We start from the raw sequence: 24,231 nt of genomic DNA on the forward strand, positions 1-24,231 counted from the left end.
GAATGCTATAATCATAATGTGAAATATTGTAGGCCTGAAATGTTTTAGCATTGATTTATACGTACATGTCTGGGCTGAGAAATGTTGCAAGCCTTTTTAGAAGTCTATGAGAGTTGGGTTCTTGGCGGCAGATATCTGTCTGCAACAGGAAAGGGGGGATCCAATTATAAGTGAATGAATAGAGGCCTGTTCAGTAGACGGCCCAGACATGGAGGAGGGTTCTGGAATGTTTAAGGGGTATCAGCGGGCCGGAGAAGAGACTGAGAAGCAAGGTCAACTCTAACGTCTGAGGCCCAATACAAAGCATCATGGAAAAAGCCTGAAGTTGCACCACGTGAGAGGCGTTTCGCAAGGGGCGTCTCAAATGTTGTTGACTATTTTGTATTAGGGACAGCACCCCTGGGTGGAGTTAGAGCAGAGACCTGAGGACTTTTTAGAGAGCGGATGGGTAGGCAGTGAGGGGTCATGACTGGAGAACTTTAGGTTTTCACCAAGAGACTTAGAGTGGGTGACTTCCCTTGGGGGTCATTCATTGCTGACACCTTTGTTAGGTTGGGATTTGGTTAAGTAGGGATACCATCTAGAACAGGGTAGGGACGCCTAACCTGTGTTTGTTTTCCTCCAACCTAAATGAAGGAGAGATATGCGTCTATGCTGATAGCTTTGCTATTTTTAGAACTTGTGTTAGTGATTTCTGTTGCTCGTCTGAGGGCGTTTCGAGAACACATGTATGTAATTGGACCTGTGTATCTCGTGAATCTCATTCTGAGATGCTTGTATTTGCAGCTCATTATATCTTTACAATAAACTTTTGAAACCTAGAAGTTGTCCGTGATCTTTGAGAGCAGAGTCCTTTCTTGGGTGAACTAATTTGCAGATAGGTGTACTGTTTCCTTCCAAGACAGGCAATAAAGGTTCAGTCGACCAGATCGAGGTTTGGATCAATAGATATAAGGTATCGATCAAAATCTCGCCCTTTCACGTGCTACGTCATCCAGTGCACGTCCTTACCTGCTGTTGCAAAGAATCTCATGTGTGTTTCGTTCTGTACACTTGTGGTGCATGCTGTGTGTACACGTGTTCCGCACATTGCCTAGAGTATGTTAGTCGCCTCCCCGTGTGTGTCTACATCAATATTTGACTTCTGTGACGCATACTGCGTGTTTCTGTCATAGATACTGTCCCGCTGTGTGCCTTACATGTTGTGTGCCTGCTACGCTCTGTTGTGTTGCATACAGTGCCTTTTGTGCGCTACAGTCACATATGTAGTGTACCTATGTGATGCACGCCGTGGGCACACGTTACAAAGAGTGTCTGCAGGTTACATGCATGTTACTCCTGTCCCAGGTATAATGCACCTTTGCTATGCCGTCTGTGTTGTGTTACACACAGTGCCCCCACGTGCTATCCGCTCTCTGTGACTCTTGCAGACAAAGTGTATCTTTGTGGCGTATGCTATGTCCTGGTGTTACACGCAGCGCCCCCATGTGCCACCCGCTGTCTGTGACATAGTGTGTCTTTGTGACGCATGCTGCGTCCTTGTGTTTCTCACAGTGCCTCCATGCCGTGTCTTCCCGTCACGGATATAGTGCATCCCTCTGACCTTCTACTGCCCCTGTCACAGATACATCGTGTCCCTGTTCTACCTGTAATACGGTGTTGCCACAGATAGTGTACATCCCGCGCTTCCGGTGTGCTCGCGTCACCTTGCATCCCAGGGCCACAAAGTGCGTGCCCTGTGCTGTCTGCCACAGTGGCTGTCGTGCAGCTCCTGTCAGGGATGCGCTGTGTGCCCGCGCTGCGCGCCGCGTGCCCCCGTGCCACCCCCGGTGGCTCATGCTGATGTGTCCCTTTGTGTGCCTGGCAGTGTGTACCCCTGTGCCAGGAGCTGCGTGTCCCTGTGACTGCCCACGACCTGCCTCTCACCCCTCTCAGGACACACGCTGCTCCGAATGAGCCGTGCCCGCCTTTTAAAGGCCAGATGTGGAGGGGAGGGAGGGTCCGGCCCCCACCCCCGGTGCCTGCTGCCTCCTAACCCTCATGCCAGGGTCACTCTCTGCATTGCTGTCGTGCGCAGTCTGCCCTGCACGTGCCCTGGGCTGAGCTGAGCTGAGCTCTCGGTCGGGGGTGCGCTCCGCCTGGCAGTGCGCGCATCTGGGCATCGAGGACAGTGGCAGCAGGTGGCAAGGGCAGCATGAGCTCCCAGGGCAGCAGCAGCGGGGGCCAGCCGGCAGGGGGGCGCCAGAGGGCAGCGCCCCAGGAAGAGGAGCTGAAGGGAGAGGCGCAGACGCCCCCCGGGGTGCGGGACCGGCTGCTGGAGGCGCAGGAGACCCCCGGGGGCCCGCAGGATGGCGCGCCAGGGGGCTGCCCGGAGTCCCCCTCCCCGCAGCACGGCGGGTTCCAGCCCCCGGAGGGGGGCTACGGCTGGCTGGTGGTCTTCGCCGCCACCTGGTGCAGCGGGTCCATCTTCGGCATCCAGAACTCGTTCGGGATCCTGTACGTGATGCTGCAGGAGGACATGGAGGGGCCCAAGGACAAGGCGCTGGAGTTCAAGACCGGTGAGTCACATGGAGTGGATGAGTGGGTTAATGAATGATTTTATTAAGGAAACCACGAAGCATAGCGCGCAGGCTGGATGCGTGAGTTACTGAATTATGTAAGTGTGGCAGAGTTCACGGGACCACGTGGTGGGACGGTATGCATGCATGTGAGCGCGCGGACAGGGGTTGGTCCACTTTCAGGCGCCTAGAAGACAAGGCATTATTGCTTACCTTTAGAAATCTCGCCGCCATTTAAGGAAACCAGTCTCACTTCCTACACGTGTTCATAATTAAAGGTGTATTGTACAATGCAATAAAAGGTGTGCCCCTTTTCATTCAGGCTTCGACCCCTACTTGCAAAGGACCCCTCCTCCCCACCTGGGAACGCGGTGCCTTCCCGATTGGTTGGGATGCCTCATGTTTCCAGCTGAACTCGTTTCGTGCCCCCTTGTCTACCCCGTCGTCACACCTTGTTCTGTTCCCGGTTTCAAATGCTTGTGTTTTTTTTCACATGCAAGTTGTGCATGTAATTATCCTGGCCCTGGCACCTGTATTTAAAACGCCTTCTCTCTGAAGCCTGCGCCTCGCTGGAGCAGCTGCAGCCCGGGTCAGCCTCCCGCACAGGGCTGGAGCGCACCGGTCCAGCACCGATCACACCCCCTAAAGCAGCAGAGCGCCCTGGGACGGCTTACATCCTGCCGTGGCCGACTTCTGCGCTCTTTTCTCGGCCAATTTTCATCCCCATCGGGCTTTCCACCCATCCCTATTTGTTTATGGCTTATTTTTCAGATCCGACTTGTATTTTAGAAATAAAAGGTGTGCATCTTTTATTCATCATAGACACCAACCTGATCATTTACACTTATAAAGTATTAAGAAGTTCAGGAAAGCCATGTAAAATAACTATACGTACAATATGTGTATATGGAGTGTATTTACATAGGCAGTGGGTATTCTTAATATCTTGTATGGAGCAAGCCCTCTTGGACCTAGGTTGGACGTCCCTGCATTAGTGGATTAGAAAACAACTTGATGCATCTGATTGAATGTTTCCAGCTACCCTGGCTTTAATACTTACACATCGTTGCTGTCCAGTGTGTTAGTATCTAATCAGAGCGACGGAAGAAGGCCCAGACTACATCACCCAGAATGCACTGGTTTGCCACGCACAATTCCAGAACGGTACACAGACTTTCATTATGACATGGAATTAGTTGGCCATCCTGGGAGCGACTAACGTGTATCGGGGTAGCTTTGCCTCTGAACTATATATTTGGGCAAACCTTGAGGGTTAACAAATGCAAACGAGTTGGTGGCGGTTCTGCACTTGTTATGGCCCCTACCACTCTATTTTGCAATAATCCAAACTGCTAGTTAAGAAGCAGCATAACCCCCATCTCGTAATGTCCTCAGTTGAAACTACTCGCGCCAATCTTAACCGTACCACATGAGAACGGATCACCCCGATGTTTAGAGGTGTGTTCTCGTTTTTACGACATGTTCTAGTCGAAGTTATAATGATAGGAGCATACTTACTGAATTTATCGGCCAGTGGTTTTGTGTTTACGTACTAAGGGCAAAATCAGATGAACTCTACAAATATTTTCTTGAAAGTAAAATGCCTATTTTTTCACTGTTTTATTCCACGCACGTATATCGATCACGCTGGCATAGAGCTTTTTCTCTTGGCACGCGTGAGATTCCCTGCCGTTTTGATAGCCACCCAAACACAGGTTTCTAATTAGATAGCGCCTAGAAGCAAAGCAGTACATTTTAACCCTTTTAGTCAAAACACCAACAGTTTCTTTGCTCCGTACAGATGCATGCAATTAAAGGTGTGCCCGACTATTTAGCACATATACATGTGAACAAAAAGCTCCTTGCTGAGGAAAGGGGCCTTTAGCCGCATACAAGGCTATTCTCCTTCACGTAAAGCCACATATAAAGAAGCCTTAAAAAAATACCACTACAGTTGTAAAACTGCTAAAGCAGACTACACAAGGAAAACTGTGACTGATGCACAAAACTGCCCAAAGGTGCTATTCTCTGTTGTCAAAAAATTGACTGGTGCTAACTCGATCCCTCCTCCCCCGGCACTTGATGGCACTCAGTGTCAGTCCTTAGCGGATTACTTCATAGATAAAGTTGATCTTATCTATGAAAATTTCACTACACCTCCAGGTACTATGTACACTGCCCTTGACATAGTCCAAAAATTGGAAAACAATGACACTGATGCAGTAGTCACTACTTGGCAGCCCTTAGACGCCATTTCTTTCCTCTCCTGTTTAAATAGTGTGAGATCGGGCTCCCCACAGGACGCTCTCCCGGCCAAAATATTAAAACAATTAGACCCCCTCACTCATCCCCCCATCATTAAATTACTCAACGCTTCTCTGAGCGAGGCCCATGTCCCACAACCTTGGAAACACGCCATGGTTGTACCGTTATTAAAAAAACAGGGTGCAGATCCTTCAAATCCTGCTAACTTTCGCCCTATATCCTTGTTGCCAATTTTCTCAAAGATATTGGAGAGACATATAAATTCTCAGCTCTCCAAACTGGTTGAAAACACTGGATTTCTCCATCCTTCTCAGTCGGGCTTTCGGCCTAGGCACTCAACCGAGACAGCCCTCCTGGGGGTGACAGAGAGTCTTAGGCACGGTGTCGATCAGGGAAACACCATGGCGCTCATCCTGCTGGATTTGAGCGCAGCTTTCGACACCGTGTCACATTCCATCCTCATTGACTCTCTGAAATCTCTAGGTGTGGCAGGCCAGGCCTTGGCCTGGCTGGCGTCTTTCCTTAGTGACCGAAGCTTCCAAGTGTTTTCTTCTAAAGCTGCCTCCGCCATTTGTCCTTCCACCCGCGGCGTCCCCCAGGGCTCAATTCTTAGCCCTTTATTATTTAATATTTATGTTAAACCCTTGGCAACCATAGTCGAACAAGCTGGGCTAACCCTGTTTTCCTACGCAGATGACACCCAGATTGTCTTCTCCTTGTCAGGGAGAGACGTAAACAACATCTCCGCACTCAAGTCGGGCCTCACTCTTGTGGCCGACTGGATGCGGAGAAATTGTCTCAAGCTGAATGGGGAGAAGACCGAGGTGGTCATTCTGGGACAGAACAAACATCTTTGGGGTCCTCGCCATTGGCCCATCGAACTGGGAAATGCGCCTACACCATCTACTGCAGTTCGCAACCTGGGCGTCATTATTGACGACAGGCTAACTATGAGACAACAGGCTACTAAGGTCTCAGCCATCTGCTTTTCAACCTTGCGATGGCTTCACAAGATTTTGTGGATGCTCCCCCTCTCCTCTCGCAGAACTGTAGTCCAGGCACTTGTAACATCACGCCTGGACTATGGCAACATTCTCTATTTGGGCGCAGATAAAGCCACTATACATGTGCTGCAGGTGGTGCAAAATGCGGCCGCGCGCCTGCTAAAGAATGTCCCCAGACGCACCTCAGCCACTGCCGCTTTGCGTGACCTCCATTGGTTGAGCATCCCAGAACGCGTTAAATTCAAGGCACTCTGCTATATGTTCAAGGCTAAGCAGGGTAGCGCCCCAGTATATGTTCAGGGGCTGGTAAAACCCTATAGACCCCTGCGCTCATTAAGGTCATCGGACATTGGCAATTTCACAGTACCAAGATGGAAGCTGGCAAAAATGGGAGGCCGCTCCTTTTCCACTCTTGGTCCTAAATACTGGAACTCCCTCCCATTGGCATTAAAATCTGAGACCAACTTACTCCGCTTCCGTAAGGCTTTGAAGACCCTGCTCTTTACTAAGCGTGACCAATAGTCGGCAGAGGCCTTAAGTCAAGGTGACATTCTCTTTTCTTCTACAGTCTATCCCTGGCGCCGGGAAACCCATTGTGGGTAGCTGTGCGCGGTACAAGCTTAAATAAATAAATAAATACGCTCCAAAAATATGCAAAGAACAAGTATTTAAATCACCTTGCGCAAATAGCTCCTCGGATACTCAAGCTCCCTTGATTGGCGTTTCTGTAGCACACAGTCGGTCTTTAGTAGGGCATCGCGGCGCATTTGATACTTTCCAATAGAGACACGAGTCTGATTGGGTCTGTGGAGATCTGCCGTCAGTGGTTTGGATGTAAAAGAGCGCACCTTTTATTCTGAATTCAACACTAATGCAACTGGTTGAAACGCCTGCACTTGTGGCAGAGGCGCTATTCCAATCATGTACACCCATCCGTCTGTCCGGGCTCCAACCAGTCCTAGTGTGTGATATGCGTCCCAGACCACTGTATAGCTCCCTCCTGTTTATTTTAGAACAATGGGCTCGTGGCCTCGATTCCATCCACGCGTCCTTCATCCCACAGCCTCCTCAAGATCGCCTTATTTATTAGATCGCTGTATCTTTTATTTAAGGCAAAGGTTGCTCTGTTCCTTTAGGTAAAATCGTTATTCCTGTAAAAGTTGCAGCTTATGTTGTGGCGGCCGCACCGGCTCAACCCCCCCGTGCTTCGCCTGAATTTATTCATTTCCTTGCTTTCTACCCATTGGTTGACTTGCAGTTATTAGCTCCTTACTCTTTTCAAAGTATGCCATGCACCCCTCCGAGTCTCATTTCTCCGTGATGTTTGGTCATTTTGGACTGTGACAATTTTCTAGATTGTGTTTCCAAAAGTAATAGGAATGTAACTTTGTCATACTATGCTCATTAGGAAGCTACAAGCACTTCTCAGCTGCACTGCTATACCTTTAATGAGACTGAGCCAGCAGCATTCAGCTGGGCTGCTATACCTTTAATGAGACTGTACTGGCAGCATTCAGCTGGGCTGCTATACCTTTAATGAGACTGTACTGGCAGCATTCAGCTGGGCTGTCATACCTTTAATGAGACTGAGCCGGCAGCATTCAGCTGGGCTGCTATACCTTTAACGAGACTGTGCCGGCAGCATTCAGCTGGGCTGCCATACCTGTAATGAGACTGAGCCGGCAGCATTCAGCTGGGCTGCTATACCTTTAATGAGACTGTACTGGCAGCATTCAGCTGGGCTGCTATACCTTTAATGAGACTGTACTGGCAGCATTCAGCTGGGCTGTCATACCTTTAATGAGACTGAGCCGGCAGCATTCAGCTGGGCTGCTATACCTTTAACGAGACTGTGCCGGCAGCATTCAGCTGGGCTGCCATACCTGTAATGAGACTGAGCCGGCAGCATTCAGCTGGGCTGCTATGCCTTTAATGAGATTGCGCTGGCACTCAGCAGGGCTACTATACCTTTAATGAGACTGTGCTGGTAGCACTCAGCTGGGCTGCTATACCTTTAATGAGACTGAGCCGGCACCATTCAGCTGGGCTGCCATACCTTTAATGAGACTGAGCCGGCAGCATTCAGCTGGGCTGCCATACCTGTAATGAGACTGAGCCGGCAGCATTCAGCTGGGCTGCTATACCTTTAATGAGATTGCGCTGGCACTCAGCAGGGCTACTATACCTTTAATGAGACTGTGCTGGTAGCACTCAGCTGGGCTGCTATAACTTTAATGAGACTGTGCTGGTAGCACTCAGATGGGCTGCTATACCTTTAATGAGACAGTGCTGGTACTCTCAGCTGGGCAGCTATACCTTTAATGAGACTGAGCCGGCAGCACTCAGGTGGGCTGTTATACCTTTAATGAGACTGAGTTGGCAACACTCAGCTGAGCTGCTATACCTTTAATGTGACAGTGCTGGTACTTTCAGCTTTGCTGCTATGCCTTTAATGGGACTGAGCCGGCAGCACTCAGATGGGCTGCTATAACTTTAATGAGATAGTGCTGGTCCACTCATCTGGGCTGCTATACCTTTAATGAGACTATGCTGGCAGCATTCAGTTGGGCAGTTATACCTTTAATGAAACTGAGCCGGCAGAATTCAGCTGGGCTACTATACCTTTAATGAGACGGAGCCAGCAACATTCAGCTGGGCTGCTATACCTTTAATGAGACTGAGCTGGCATTTAGCTGGGCTACTATACCTGGACTACTATACCTTTAATGAGACTGAGCCAGCAGCATTCAGCTGGGCTGCTATACCTTTAATGAGACTGAGCTGGCACTCAGCTGGGCTACTGTACCTTTAATGAGACTATGCTGGTAGCACTCAGCTGGGCTGCTATACCTTTAATGAGACTGTGCTGATAGCACTCAGATGGGCTGCTATACCTTTAATGAGACTGAGTCGGTAGTACTGAGATGGGCTGCTATATCTTTAATAAGACAGTGCTGGTACTCTCAGCTGGGCTGCTATACCTTTAATGAGACTAAGCCGGCAGCACTCAGGTGAACTGTTATACCTTTTATGAGACTGAGCCGGCAGCATTCAGCTGAGCTACCATACCTTTAATGAGACTGTGCTGGCAGCACTCAGCAGGGCTTCTTTACCTTTAATGAGACTGTGCTGGTAGCACTCAGATGGGCTGCTATACCTTTAATGAGACTGAGTTGGTAGCACCAAAATGGGCTGCTATACCTTTAAATGAGACAGTGCTGGTACTCTCAGCTGGGCTGCTATACCTTTAATGAGACTGATCCGGCAGCACTCAGGTGGACTGTTATACCTTTAATGAGACTGAGTCGGCAGCACTCAGCTGGGCTGCTATACCTTTAATGTGACAGTGCTGCTACTCTCAGCTGGGTTGCTATACATTTAATGAGACTAAGCCGGCAGCACTTAGATGGGCTGCTATACCTTTAATGAGACAGTGCTGGTACTCTCATCGGGGCTGCTATACCTTTAATGAGACTGTGCTGGCAGCATTCAGCTGGGTTGCTATGCCTTTAATGAGATTGAGCCAGCAGCATTCAGCTGGGCAGCTATACACTTAATGAGACAGTGCTGGTACTCTCAGCAGAGCTGCTATACCTTAATGAGACAGTGCTGGCACTCTCATCAGAGCTGCTATACCTTAATGAGACAGTGCTGGCACTCTCAGCAGAGCTGCTATACCTTAATGAGACAGTGCTGGCATTCTCAGCAGGGCTGCTATACCTTTATGAAAGTGAGCCGGCAGCATTCAGTTGGACAGCTAATCTTTTAATGAGACAATGCTTACCTTTGTTAGCTGGGTTTTTAATAAGGCGGTGCTAGCTACACCCATGTGTTTTTTTAATACCTTTGATATGACAGTGCTTCTCACCTGGACTGTTTTACCTTTAATGCGACAAGTCTAGCTCTGCTGAGTTGGGCTGCTAATCATTGAATGAGACACTAATAAGCCTTTGTTAGTTGAGACAGTGCTAGCTACATTCAGCTGAGTTTTTATACCTTTGATAAGACAGTGCTAGTGCTTCTCATGTGTATATATAAGAACAAGGGGCAACCCTGGGACCTGGGTAATCAAGTAATAAAGATAAACAGTGTTCCCTCGAGGGGGCAGTGGGAACCTCTACTTCCTTGGGAAAAAATAGTTTGACCATCAACCAATTGGTTCCATTTCTAAACAAAACAGTTTTATTCAATTTGTTCAATAACAAAAAGAATCATTGCAATTTCATAATCAAGCCATTTTGAAAGACAAAAGGTGATTCCAAATCGCACAGCGGCGCAATGCAACTGAAATAAGTGAGTGTAAAGTGCGCGGGTGCTATACAGTCTATATACATCAATAGTGACTGATTCAGGATGCAAAGGTGGTTGATACACACTCTGACAGAGTGAAATGCTCCAGAATCAAAACAAATAGTACACTATTATTGTGTCAACATTTCGACCATATGCTTATTGTTCAGACTTGGTCTTCATCAGGACACAGATTGGAAAGCACCAAATTGATTCGATGGATATTGTCTCATCAGACAACTTCGAGGAGGCAGAAAATTAATCCAAATCCATGGTATAGGGTCCCTAGCGAAAGCATGTATGGAATAGCATGAGATACCGGGCTGGAGGCGTACCACGGGGTGGATGGCCCTCCGGGATATAGTTCTTCCATGATAGTTACTTAAGGGCAACCTGAACCTCGAAGTTGCCTCAAAGCGCTGCACTGGGTCAGTCACTCGATAAAAAGACCTACAAATAACACTGTGGAGCCTCAGTGTGGTGCAATCACATGAGGGTATTAATTAATCAGACCCTCAAGAACGAAAGACCAATTAAACTGCTCAGGGAATGAATCCTCCAACTACCACAACGATTGCTTGTTTGCAGAGTCGATCATGGTATGTATGTCATCTGCAGAGTTCTGGCACACAAGTCTACCTGCTGTAGTCATTCTATATATGTGTATGTAATTGTGTGTGTGTGAGTGTATATATATATATATATATATATATATATATATATATATATATATATATATATATATATATATATATATATATATATAGCAGCACTCGGCACTCAATCCCCATTGATGTTTTGCATATTCTAAATTAACATTCCATCCCCTCGATAATTTGTAGAGGTTGTTTATCCAATCCGAGTAGCCCTCGTGTTCTTTGGAATGCCAGAGTTTTCCTAATACTAGAACAATGCAGTTGTTCATAGAACAATTTCCTTTTCATTTTATTTACCTATTTTGAGCACGTTGGGATTTACCAAGGATTTATGGCAATCAAAACGGATGCCTGGCGAGATCCAAATAAAATAAAATTCTTGGTGCTGCAAATACCAGGGAGCTCCCGGCACTTACCCAGCAAGCCCACGCGCGGATCGTGATTCAGCGAAATGCAGCAATCTTTTTTTTCTGTGGGTGTTTCTAAAGAGTTCCACAATGCAGTGTCATTTTAAGGATTTTGGGGGACCTGGGCAATACATATATTGGGGTCTTTTTGTTATGAAACAACAACATTTTTATTACCCATTTTCTGCTAATTCAAGCACTATGTTGACAAACAATATTGAAGTATAAAAAATATAAGGTTAAAATAGAGAGCTAGAGATGTGACTGAAAGGACATTCCCATTCCTAGGGGCCCTTTCTAAGGTGGGAGCCCTGGGTTATTGTGTACTTTGCCCATGTCTTAAACTGTCTCTGCCACAATGGCTCAGTTTAGGTCAGTCCCTGGCCATCTGCATCCACATGTCTTGGGAGACCCTGCACCTCCTACATGGAGGCGATGCATCCTTAGCAAACATATTAATTTTGTCACGGCTGAGATATGTCCAGTGCTTCAAAGATTACAGGATTTGGAAAAAGATTAGAAAGTCTGAGTATAGGTTTAACTGTATTGACGTTGTACCATCCTTCATCCAAATAATTCCTAACGTAGGGTCCTATCCTACCTCTTCCTGATTTTGCTGTTATTTGACCTGTCTGTGTCATTTCGTTTTTGATAACCACCGCCATTGATGCTCTACTGGCAGATGCCCTGAGTCTTCCAGGACAGCCTGGAATCCTCTTTTTTCCAAGTGAAAAAAGTGGCCTTCGATTTGGAGGTACTTACAATGTTTCTTGAGAGTTCAATTTCAAATCTCTGCTACAACTATGGGAAATAAAAACAACCTTCACTCTCCGTTAATTACTTCTACTCCTGTACTCTCTCCTCCTTACACTCAGATTTGAGCTGTGTTACATCTCTGGGAAGCACATCTCCCAACTCTGCATCGCAATCTTCCTCCGTCACAGTGACCAGAGTGTTCAGAATGTGATTTTTGTATTTTGGGCTGTGAACATTTGCTGCCAAACCCATCAGGCCTTACTTTCTTGTCATTCTAATAAGAGGGTTTGGGATCTGCTGTTGAGTAATTCTGGGAATCTACTATCGTTTGCAGTGTTTGTAATACTGTGGCACTTTGTAATACTGTGGTACTGTTTGTAATACTGTGGCAAGATACCACAGCTCAATTTTGGGAAAGGTCCAACCTCCTTTCCCAAAGGATGCACATAGTGTTTTCCTGGAAAGTTTGTGAGTTGTCCCTCCACAAACTCAAGATGTGGTCATCCCATTTAATCTGTTGAAGAAGCACCTTTTCAGATAAGGTGGGAGGCACCAGAACAAGAACAGACATTGTGGAAGCCTTACAACCTTTGTTACCTTGATTATATCCATTACCGATAGATAGATGTGCTGCAAACTTTAATACTCAGTTTAGCCTATTTTCAGCTGGTCTCTGTAATCCAGTCTTCACGTTCTTCTATTTTCTTGAGGTCAGACTATCCAGATAGCATACCTCTTGGTAGATAGCTATGGTTTGTATTTCTCATGTAAATTGTGCTAGACTAGCATTTATCAGAAGGGTCGCCGTTTTTTACTTATTAACAGTGTAGCTGGAAATTGCTGAAAATTCTCTATCACAGAGATCACCTTCTTTGTATTTTTCCTGTTCAGGTGCCAGATACATTGCAGCATTATTGGCAAATAAATGTTTTATTGAACCATCTATTTGTTGGCTGGTCGGTATTTGGTCCTCATGCTTGATGTATTTTCCTACAAGGAGGGTCCATATAATTGATAGGGGCTGTCCACTGGGTGGGATTATGGGAAACATGCAGCTGGTCAGATTGCGAGCAGAACAGCACAATCTTTGTACTGCGTATATGATTGATGATTACATGGTCCCCCCTCATAGAGCGATAGGAACCCTGACATGTACACTGTGCACCAGATGAGATGGTGGGTGAGACAATAGGGCACTGTCAAATGTATGGGAATTTGGAAACACTGTGAACCTAATGTGATGCTAAAGACGCGGTCCACGGGATAGAATGATGGGACCTGTGTATACTGGTTGGGATGATATGGACTCAGTCCTCTGGATGGGACGGTAGCGGAATGATCCACTAGAGTGGACAATGGGGGCACGCTCCACTGATGGAACAATGAGGACACTCTCCACTGGATGGGAGGATAGGGATGCTAACCAGTGGATGGTACGATGGAGATACTATCAACTGGATAGGACGATAGGGATACTATCCACTGGATGGAACGATTGGGATACTTTCCAGTGGGTGGGGCGACGGTGATACTATCCACTGGTTGGAGCGATTGGGATACTTTCCAATGGATGGGACGATGGTGATACTATCCATTTGATGGAACGATTGGGATACTTTCCATTGGATGGGACGATAAGATACTATCCACTGGATGGAATGATAGGGATACTTTCCAGTGGATTGAATGATAGGGACACTTGAAATTGGATTGTACGATGGGGATACTATCCAAAGGATGGGACAATAGCAATACTATCCACTGGATGGGACGATAGGTTACTATGCAATGGATGGGACCGTGGCAATACTATCCACTGGATGGGACGATAGGGATACTTTCCAGTGGATCGGACAATAGGGACTCTGTACATTGGATTGTACAATGGGTACACTATCCTCCAAGCGGGAGGATCAGTAGACAGTAGGAGTGGTTTTATTGGCACTCTTGCCAATGGATGGACAATTGTTGAATAATGTGACAAATGGCACGATGGGTTTACTCTTCACCAGTTGGGACACATGGTATGCTGTCCGCGGGTTCGGAATTGGACGAAATAATTGAATCAGGAGATGGTATATTTTATATTTTAGAATTATGTGATCCAAGAGCTAGGTGACATACTTTATGAGGACTTGTTAAAGGGTTCACAGGCATAAGAAATTGACACCACACATCTTTGAAATTGAGACTACTCATCTTTGTAGTATTTTAGGAGACACACTGCTACAGAGTTTTGGTTTCTAAAGTGATGCCACTACTTCAGTTGTTGGAGCTATTAAAAATTAAGTTCAGACGTCATGACCTCTAGATATGGTCTTTACATGCGGTGTACTAAACCCATCGGATTTTTTGTCAGATTCTATCGCTCATGTCAGTAAAACAGTGTGTCATTTACAAACCATTCAGAGGAAGGTTTCAGCCCATCTTGAGCACAAGGACATTTTGTGTTGCCTCGGGTTCCCATTAGCTCTATTTGCTTAAGTTATCACTGCCTTATAGGATCTGTTTTAGCTCTTTATGTATGTCTTATTCCTGCTAGATCTAAGTTATTCTTTCCTGATAGTTTCTAGTTTCGATCTTTTGTAGACTCTTTATTACTTTTGGATCTAAACAATTGCGTCCTAATAAATTATATTTTATGGATTCTTTATGGCCTATAGAATAAAGCTGTTGATGTCATTTAAATACTATTTGTTGCTCTTTTGGTACTCTTTATCACCTCTAGAGTTAGGCTGTTGATGCCTGATACATTATGTTTTAGATCTTTACAGACTCTATGCCCTCCAGACCTACCTTCTTGATCCGTTCTATGTTGTCTCTTTATGAGTTTATTGTAACTGCTGGATCTAAGCTGCTGCTAATGTACAGATTCTATTTTAACTCCTTATGGACTCTTTATCACCATAGACCCAAGCTATCACCTCCTGATAGATTCTATTTGAGCTCTTTACAGATTCCTTTTCACCTTTAGACCTACGCTATCACTTCCTGATAGATTGTATTTTAGCTCCTTGCTGACCATTTATCAGCTCTAGACCTAAGTTATCGCTTCCTGATAGGTTGTATTTTTGCTTTTTATGGACTTTTCATCACCTCTCGGCATAGGCTATAACTTCCTGATAGATTCCTTTTTAGCTTTTTGTGGACTCCCTTATCGCCTCTGGACCTAGGCTATCGCGTTCTGATGGATTCTATTTGAGCTCTTTACAGACTCTTTATCACCTTTCGACTTCGGCTATCACTTCTTTATATATTTATTTGAGCTTTTTATGACCAGCTTATCAACTCTAGACCTGGACACCTTCCAGATTGCTGAGCCCGGCTATCACACGACTGAAGTCCTCTGGAACAGGGTGTTAGTCTAATTATTATGAACTATGGCCTGGCAGAGTTATCTAAAGCGGAGATAATATCTTTGCTAACTTGGAAAGAAAGCTATTGTAATGATTGAGCCAACATTTGAGCCAAGTTCTCTCTAAAGCTCTCTGTGGTGGCTCATCCATTGGGCTGGTGTGCTTTTAATATAGTCTCATATAACATCTTCACAGCTGACTGGTGCAGGCACTTAATTTGTCAAAATATAAAATATAAATGCAGGGTCCTGAAGCTTTTCTTAGGAGTTTGTCTGCGATGCCAAATACCAAAGTTGCCTAGCTTTTATTCCACCTCATACCCTTTTTCTCCACCACCCTCCAATTCATGTTCCTTTATCTCACTCTTCCTGATATTTCATCCCTAGTTTCTCTATTTGTTGTTTTCCTGCCTTCTCTTCCTTGTTATTTCTTCCCTTTCTGTCATTTTCACCCTTGCACTAGATCCAAATCTGATGAAGAAAAATAAGTATCCATGACCAACACCTATAACTATCTGTACCAATGAAGCAACAGCATGTTGGAACTTCCCAGTATGAATCTACTGGGAAGTCTCACTGGGAATCTCACTGCGAAAGAGGGTGCTGGCACGTGTCAGCAATGGTGCAGTACATTTCATTGGCCAATAGAGGCACTCTTTGGAAGGGCTGCAGTAGTGTTAATGTGAAGTTACTTGTGCTTCTTAGAAGGCGTGCTCTATGTTTGATTCAACAAAGCAGACATTTCTCAGGAGAGCTGTTGCTCTCCCTAAATGGCGGCCTGTCTTCAAATTGCTGTAATGCCTTGACTGTGACACTTCTCCCGCATCTCTGAAAAGCGTCTGTGCTTTTAATGGAACTGTATCTGTACTTCTCTGCTGAATTGTTTTACATCAAAGGGGCATGTGAAGAGACAGACAGATGCTTCTTTAACAGTACATTGGTGTATTGATCTGCAACACTGCAAGACATTTAATGGAACAACATTAGCACATCATGAGAATTGGAATACCTTAGATCAGCGACGTCTGTGTACCCTCGTGTAATCATTACTAGAATCCAGAGACCCCACTGAATCATTATTGGAATCCTGGGACCCCCCACTGAGTCATTACTGGAAGTCTGGGACAACGGGGTAAACAATTTCAAACATTTGAACCGCAAAATAGTACACAAAAATACAGACACAAGTATTAAACAAATACACAAATGCTGAAGTATTGTATTTAATTCTCAAACATATATAAAAAAAATCAACATTTTAATGGGAAGGTTAGAGCTTTTCTAAATTCAGTTGAGGCCACCTCTCGAGTGTGCGAAGGGCGCATGTATGCTGCAGTCCTCACGCTTTAAAGAAGCACTACTGAGAGACCTCCAAGCACCCCAAATGTTCTTCAGACCTCCAGTCACTGCAAGGTTCCCGTCACGTGATTCGAGTTCAGGTAGACCGTGTACACCCAGGACTGTTTTGTAGCGCCAAGATGTAGCACATATGTCGATAGGCCGCTACTACTTAATTCAGAAGGACTAAGGGAAGGTAGTCCATCTTACAGGGCTGGCATTAGCACTGGTGGCCCTCCACCTCAGATTAGCTCACTACCACCCAGCAAAAGGGCCCCTCATCTCTCCATAGCCCTTCTCTTGCATACATTTCATTCGTTTTAAAGCGCTGGTAAAGGCTGGCTTTACTAATCCACTCGGCTATCTACATCAAATACAGATCTGTTCTTTGCAGCAGACATATTAGCCCTCTAGGCTACTTTATAGCAAGTCAAAACTGCCACTAGACAAAAACCCCATCTCTCTCTCTCTAGCAGGAACATTAATCACAAGAGTTATCTTGACATTTATATTGCTGCCTTAAATCTGTACACACAAGGAACTCTGCATCAGATGGTTCCAATCCTAAATTCTTGCTAAATACAGCGTCCCCACTTGAGGTCTGCGCCCAGTGCGGCCGCACCAGTCGCACTGCCCTAAATCCGGCCCTGAGTCCATGCTCTGTGCTGTTGTCCCTGGGATGGTAGAAATCCCCCGCTTTTACACACCCGCATGCTGGTAAATATGTAGATTACTTTATGAATTGATTTTCCCAGATAGACCCATGTAGACATAGTGACCATGGATGTAAGTACTCTTTGGTACGTTGAATGCCTATATCAACCTTCTAGCGAGTAACGATTAGATATTCATTTTCAGATTATATTATATTCCTACATAATCCCAGTATTGAGCACTGAATAAAATACTGCAGACTGTATGATATGTGCCCATGTAAACATTTCTAGTGATCACTAAATAGTGTTAATACCTATATAAACTCCTCAATTGAACACAAACTAGAAATGTTTTGAGTAATTTTATGATTTGCCTATATAAACTCCTCGAGTGTGCAAGGATAGAAATGCTTTTTACAACTGTATGATATGCCTGTATAAACTCATATAGTTAAAAGGCATTGCAACACCAATAGATCTGGTGCTAGCTGCCAACATTTTGGCTTTGTCAGTGCTCGTTTTGTTTTGTAATAGTTTTTGCAAATCTTTATTGTTGGAGAGGCTGATGGACCCTCATCAATATATGAAATAAAACGTTGGCTAAAAGAAATCTATTTGTGCTCTCAAAAAGCACACCTTGCCACAGTAGTCCCTGGCAGTGGGGGCACTGCTTTGTGTGTCTGTGTGATCCTTGTGAAAGGATGGAATGCTGTCACTCACAGCGAAGTTAGCCAATAGCTGAAGTGGGCCGCCCCACTGCTCCCTGCTGCATGCTGTAGTGGGTGGAAGAAAAATGTAACTGACAAAATAACTGACCGGTGCAACATGACGGGTGGCTGAAAACCTCAAGTGAGTAAATTATACATCTAATTTTAATAAAATCAAAAGACCTTGGCTATTGCCAGACCTAAAAATGAGCAAAAGCTTCCACTAAGGAACCTTTAGTGAACTCTTAACAAACATTCCTGCCGAATGCAAGTGAACACATTTAACGCATCAAGGAACATCTCCCCTGCGATATAACACCGCAGGCTGGATTTCTCAGATAACTGCATTGTGACTTGATTTGAACTTTTTAAATCAGGTGCTTTCCGCGCAAATCATGCTAATTGGATTAAACAGGCGTATGACTAAAACGCTTCCAAGACCTTAATTTGTCTCCTACGTGTCTCTCTTTACTCGTGATCTGCTGCACCATTTGATTTTGTTGGCCTCTTTTTTCCAAATCCACTCTTCTTGTTCGCACTCGGGTCTCTTCACCGACAGGATGGAGGAGGCACTTCATGTTGTCTGTGGCTGATTCAACTAAATGATGGAGGCGGTACTTCATGCTATCTGTGGATGATTCACCTGCATGATGGAGGTGGCACTTCTTGACTGTGATTGATTCACCTTCACGATGGAGGCGGCACTACATGTTGTCTGTGGATGATTCCCCTGCATGATGGAGGTGGCACTTCTTGTTGTCTGTGGATGATTCCCCTGCATGATGGAAGTGCCACTTTATGTTGTCTGTGGATGATTCCCCTGCATGATGGAAGTGGCATTTCATGTTGTCTGTGGCTGATTCCCCTGCATGATGGAGGTGGCACTTCTTGTTGTCTGTGGATGATTCCCCTAAATGATGGAGGTGGCACTTCTTGTTGTCTGTGATTGATTCACCTACATGATGGATACGGTACTTCATGTTGTCTGTGGATGATTCACCTGCATGATGGAGGCGGTACTTCATGTTGTCTGTGGCTGATTCACCTGCATGATGGAGGTGGCACTTCATGTTGTCACTGGCTGATTCACTTGCATGATGGAGGTGGCACTTCATGTTGTCTGTGGATGATTCACCTGCATGATGGAGGCGGTACTTCATGTTGTCTGTGTCTGATTCACCTGCATGATGGAGGCGGCACTTCATGTTGTCTGTGGCTGATTCACCTGCATGATGGAGGTGGCACTTCATGTTGTCACTGGCTGATTCACTTGCATGATGGAGGTGGCACTTCATGTTGTCTGTGGATGATTCACCTACATGATGGAGGCGGTACTTCATGTTGTCTGTGTCTGATTCACCTGCATGATGGAGGCGGCACTTCATGTTGTCTGTGGCTGATTCACCTGCATGATGGAGGTGGCACTTCATGTTGTCACTGGCTGATTCACTTGCATGATGGAGGTGGCACTTCATGTTGTCTGTGGATGATTCACCTACATGATGGAGGCGGTACTTCATGTTGTCTGTGTCTGATTCACCTGCATGATGGAGGCGGCACTTCATGTTGTCTGTGGCTGATTCACCTGCATGATGGAGGTGGCACTTCATGTTGTCACTGGCTGATTCACTTGCATGATGGAGGTGGCACTTCATGTTGTCTGTGGATGATTCACCTGCATGATGGAGGTGGCACTTCATGTTGTCTGTGGATGATTCACCTGCATGATGGAGGAGGCACTTCATGTTGTCTGTGGCTGATTCACCTGCATGATGGAGGCGGCACTTCATGTTGTCTGTGGCTGATTCACCTGCATGATGGAGGTGGCACTTCATGTTGTCTGTGGATGATTCACCTGCATGATGGAGGCGGCACTTCATGTTGTCTGTGGCTGATTCACCTGCATGATGGAGGTGGCACTTCATGTTGTCTGTGGCTGATTCACCTGCATGATGGAGGTGGCACTTCATGTTGTCTGTGGATGATTCACCTGCATGATGGAGGAGGCACTTCATGTTGTCTGTGGCTGATTCACCTGCATGATGGAGGCGGCACTTCATGTTGTCTGTGGATGATTCACCTGCATGATGGAGGAGGCACTTCATGTTGTCTGTGGCTGATTCACCTGCATGATGGAGGCGGCACTTCATGTTGTCTGTGGCTGATTCACCTGCATGATGGAGGTGGCACTTCATGTTGTCTGTGGATGATTCACCTGCATGATGGAGGTGGCACTTCATGTTGTCTGTGGATGATTCACCTGCATGATGGAGGAGGCACTTCATGTTGTCTGTGGCTGATTCACCTGCATGATGGAGGCGGCACTTCATGTTGTCACTGGCTGAGTCACCTGCATGATGGAGATGGCACTTCATATTGTCTGTGGCTGAGTCACCTGCATGATGGAGATGGCACTTCATATTGTCTGTGGCTGATTCACCTGCATGATGGAGATGGCACTTCATATTGTCTGTGGCTGATTCACCTGCATGATAGAGGTGGCAAGTCATGTTTTCTGTGATTCCCCTGCATGATGAAGGCGGCACTTCATGTTGTCAGTGGCTGATTCACCGGCATGATGGAGGAGACACTTTACATTCAGTGGCTGGGCCTGCCTTCCTCGCGCACACCTGCAGGTCCTTTCTTCCTTCCTCACACCTGCTAGGCCTTCCTTCCTCACTCACACCTGTCTGGCCATCCATCCTCGCTCACACCAGCAGGGCCTTCCTTCCTCATTCGCACCTGCTGGGCCTTCCTCACTCACACATTCTAGGCCTTCCTTCCTCACTCACACATTCTAGGCCTTCCTGCCTCACTCACACATGCCGGAACTTCTTTCCTCGCTCACACCTGCCGGACCTTCCTTCCTGCCTCACACCTGCTGGGCCTTCATTCCTCACTCACACCCGTGTGTGCTACTCAGCATACGTTTTATATTATAAGGGTACAAAAAGGTAAGCCTAGATATTCTTCGAAACATTCGTTCATTATTTGTGTTGTGTGCAGTGCAGCACACGTGCAATGTTTGAAATAAAAGATACGGAGGAATACAAATATTTCTCCTATTTTGCACCTGCCTGATAAAGGCCTAATTTTTGTTTTATTCAAACCTGGTTGTATAATTTTAATAAGTAGAGCATTGTTGCAGAATTCATGGGTGGTTACATGTGAATGCCCAATTACCAGCCATGGAATGCCCATTTAACTCAAAGTAGTGCAAAGCAGTGGAAAGTGCCACACTTATTTGTGATACAAAAAGGGCAGTTTTCTAGTGCAAAAATGTTTTGCGTTGGAAGGTAACAAACATCTTGCTGTCACTTTGCATGACATTGCTGTGGCGCAAATGCTTGATAACTCTGCCCCCATGGTGTCGAAGGCAAACTGTTCCTATATCTGCAAAAGCTCCTTGAAATTTGACTAAACCGCCTTCCAAAAGATCTGCCTTGCAGACAGACAAACATGGTGTGTATTGATTGTGCCACTAGTTGACTACACAAGATTGTTGCTTGAAAGAGTCACTTGATTAAAGGGTTTTAAGTGGTGGTGTGAGTTTTGTGTATATCACTTAGTGCATGTTTTGTTTGTGCACCTTGGAAGCTTGGGTATTAAGTTATTGATAGGACCAATGGCTTTAATGTGTAATTTCCGTGGTTTTTGGGCAGTCACGATTCTCAGCCAGCTCGCTCCACGCATAGTTATGATGGTAGTAATGCCTTGGTTTTGTATTTTGTATAGTAATGTATTAACCCTGTCCTGAGGAGGCCTAAGAAGATGATAGGCTGAAACGTGGGCATGTCGACGACACTAATAAGGAGGAGTCAATAGAACTGTAGTGATGCTTTAAAACTATAGGATGTCACTCTAGAAAAAATTGTGTCACCTGGACTACCTCTTAGTGGTCTTTCCAGAATTGTAATGTAGACACTAGTAAATATTTATTTGTAGGGTTACTTTGTTATATTTGCATGTTGTTCTTGTTCATGTACAGAATGGTGTGATATATGTCATTTTTTGTTTTTCATTGATTAGGTGCTATTGTCCATGCAGGACATAACTTTGTGTGATATATTCATTGTGAATAATAAATGCGGTGAGGGTAAATTAAATGTACCCTACTCAGTAATTGTTTGTGTATTTATTCCTTTATACCATCTGTCTTGTTTATACTCATGAGTGCCATTGGCACAATTACTGGACACCAGACAGCGGATTGGGTAGCCCCCTTTATGTTATGTTTTTGTAGACCCTAAAACTCTGTGTATAAAGTAGTAATTTATTTAGCATGGGGATGCTGACCTAATAAAGATAGTGCTTGCTCAATAAACCAAGGAAGAGACAAGGAGAGGATTTGCACCCAAGCTCTTAAATGGACAATCTAAAACAAAAGGAGGGTGCTGTTACTTAGGGGGAAGGGGATAAAGCAGTCAATTGAGACTGATGATGAGAGAGGGATCTGAGGGGATCCATGTGATCAGACCTGAAACACCTCACACACTCAGAAGGGTGTCATGCTTCATCACTGGGCTGTTGCTTGTCGGGCCGGCACTGCAATGCCCGGCAGGTCCCTCAGCAGGAGCTCTTTAGCGAAGATCTTCTGACTTTAGCTGTAATGATGAGTGCAGGTGAGGATGTGAGTTTAGGGTGGTGTGTAGGTGATTTAAAATAGCCGAAGGGGTACTGAAGAGACTATTTAATAATGTGGTCCCCTTGATAAGGTAAAAACAAGGGGCTGTTCTAGGATATGATGTGCCTAGACATGTTCAGCAAAAGTAATGCAGGGTCAACATGCTTCATGCCTCACTACCCAGCAGGGTCTACAGCAGTTCATCAGGACCAGTATAAATACCCACCCTACAGCTGATTTAGCAAAAATACTTTGGAAGTAGCAAGGATGTGTGGGGAAGTTGTGCCTTCCTCCACAACAAAGCAAAAGATACATTGGAGCAAACTACTCACGAAGATCTCCACATCTAGATCACCGTACGGTGTTTGCTACCTGTTGCTGAAATAGTCCCCAGATTTATCTTTTTTCATGGGCCAGATAAGGAAGGAACTTGACACGTGTTTCACTGCTTTTTCTTCATCCAAGCTTATAAAACCTTCGGAAAAAGTGAGCCCTTCATTTGCGCTAGGAGGTGAAACCCAGATTCCAAACAAGTTTTCTTAGGCCTAATCGCTACCACCCATAGTCACGTATCGTGTCATTTTAAGGGTTTTGGTGGTCCAGGTAAGAAAGATTTTTATCATTCAGTTTTACTAATGCAAGCCCCATGGCACCAAACAATATTGACTTGTACATTAATGTGAAGATAGGGAAATAGACACACTGTGTCCCCTTGCAAGGCGGCGACCCTGGGTAATTGTCCGCTTTGCCCATGCCTTGAATTCCCTTTGCCCTAGTAGACCTACCTTTTTGTCTGACCTGTGCACCTCTCCACCTCTCGAACAACGTCCTTTGCTCCTCTGATCTCTCCCAACACCGAGGCCTTGCCCTTTGCTCCTGGCTATAGACAAACATTTTGTTTGTACTTTTGCTCTTTGTTCAAATTATTTTTTATTTACTTTGTATCGAAAGGACATTTCCTACTGTTGCAACATCCAGCTGGTGGAAAACACGAAGATGGATGGCAAATGTTATTCCCTAAATTGATACTCTTAATTGTTTTACATTTTAGTCATATTGTACCATCCGATAATGTGCACTCTGGGAATTATATCTCCTTTACACTTTGCTCTTAGGTATTTGTTAACTATGGGGAATTCTAATACTGGATTATACACTTTCTACGAAGAGATTTGCTGTTTGTAATATGGTCACTCGCCTAGCTGTAGGCCGAAACCCAATGATGTTATGTTATGTTGAAAAATTTGTAGAGCGTGCTTACACCCAGCGGTTTCTTGGCTCTAGTAGGCATAGAAGGAACAGAAAGGATTATTGGATAAATGAGCAGCAAGGAAAGGAAAAGCCAAAAGAAAACCTAATTGTGAGCCTTACGAAACAAGTGAGTTTTCAGGAGAGACCTGAACTGGGTGTAGGAGGAAGTAAGCCTAAACTCTAACGGGGCCCTTTAATGTGGTGGAGGGCATGCACTGCCCACTGTGGATGTAGGTGGAAGGACAATAACACAATTACAGCAGTAAAGCCTCTAAATGTAATTAAATGGCTAATAATTATGGAGGCATTTTTGGGATGTTGGGGGAGGGGGAGGCCGAGACTTCTCCATTTACTTCAATAGAGC

The 24,231-nt window shown here is 45.4% G+C and overlaps 1 protein-coding gene across 1 annotated transcript in view; it reads left to right on the plus strand.

Annotated features, from left to right (window-relative positions):
* The first annotated feature begins 987 nt into the window (after positions 1–987).
* The window catches only part of SLC16A2 (solute carrier family 16 member 2), a 476,700-nt gene continuing 453,456 nt past the window's right edge, over positions 988–24,231 (plus strand). Inside the window, exon 1 of the mRNA XM_078688838.1 lies at positions 988–2,558. Coding sequence (XP_078544964.1) covers positions 2,195–2,558 — 364 coding nt within the window. The 5' untranslated portion in view covers positions 988–2,194. The remainder of the gene's footprint in view (positions 2,559–24,231) is intronic.

Source organism: Lissotriton helveticus, chromosome 4_1, assembly GCF_964261635.1.
Source record: "Lissotriton helveticus chromosome 4_1, aLisHel1.1, whole genome shotgun sequence".
NCBI lineage: Eukaryota > Metazoa > Chordata > Amphibia > Caudata > Salamandridae > Lissotriton > Lissotriton helveticus.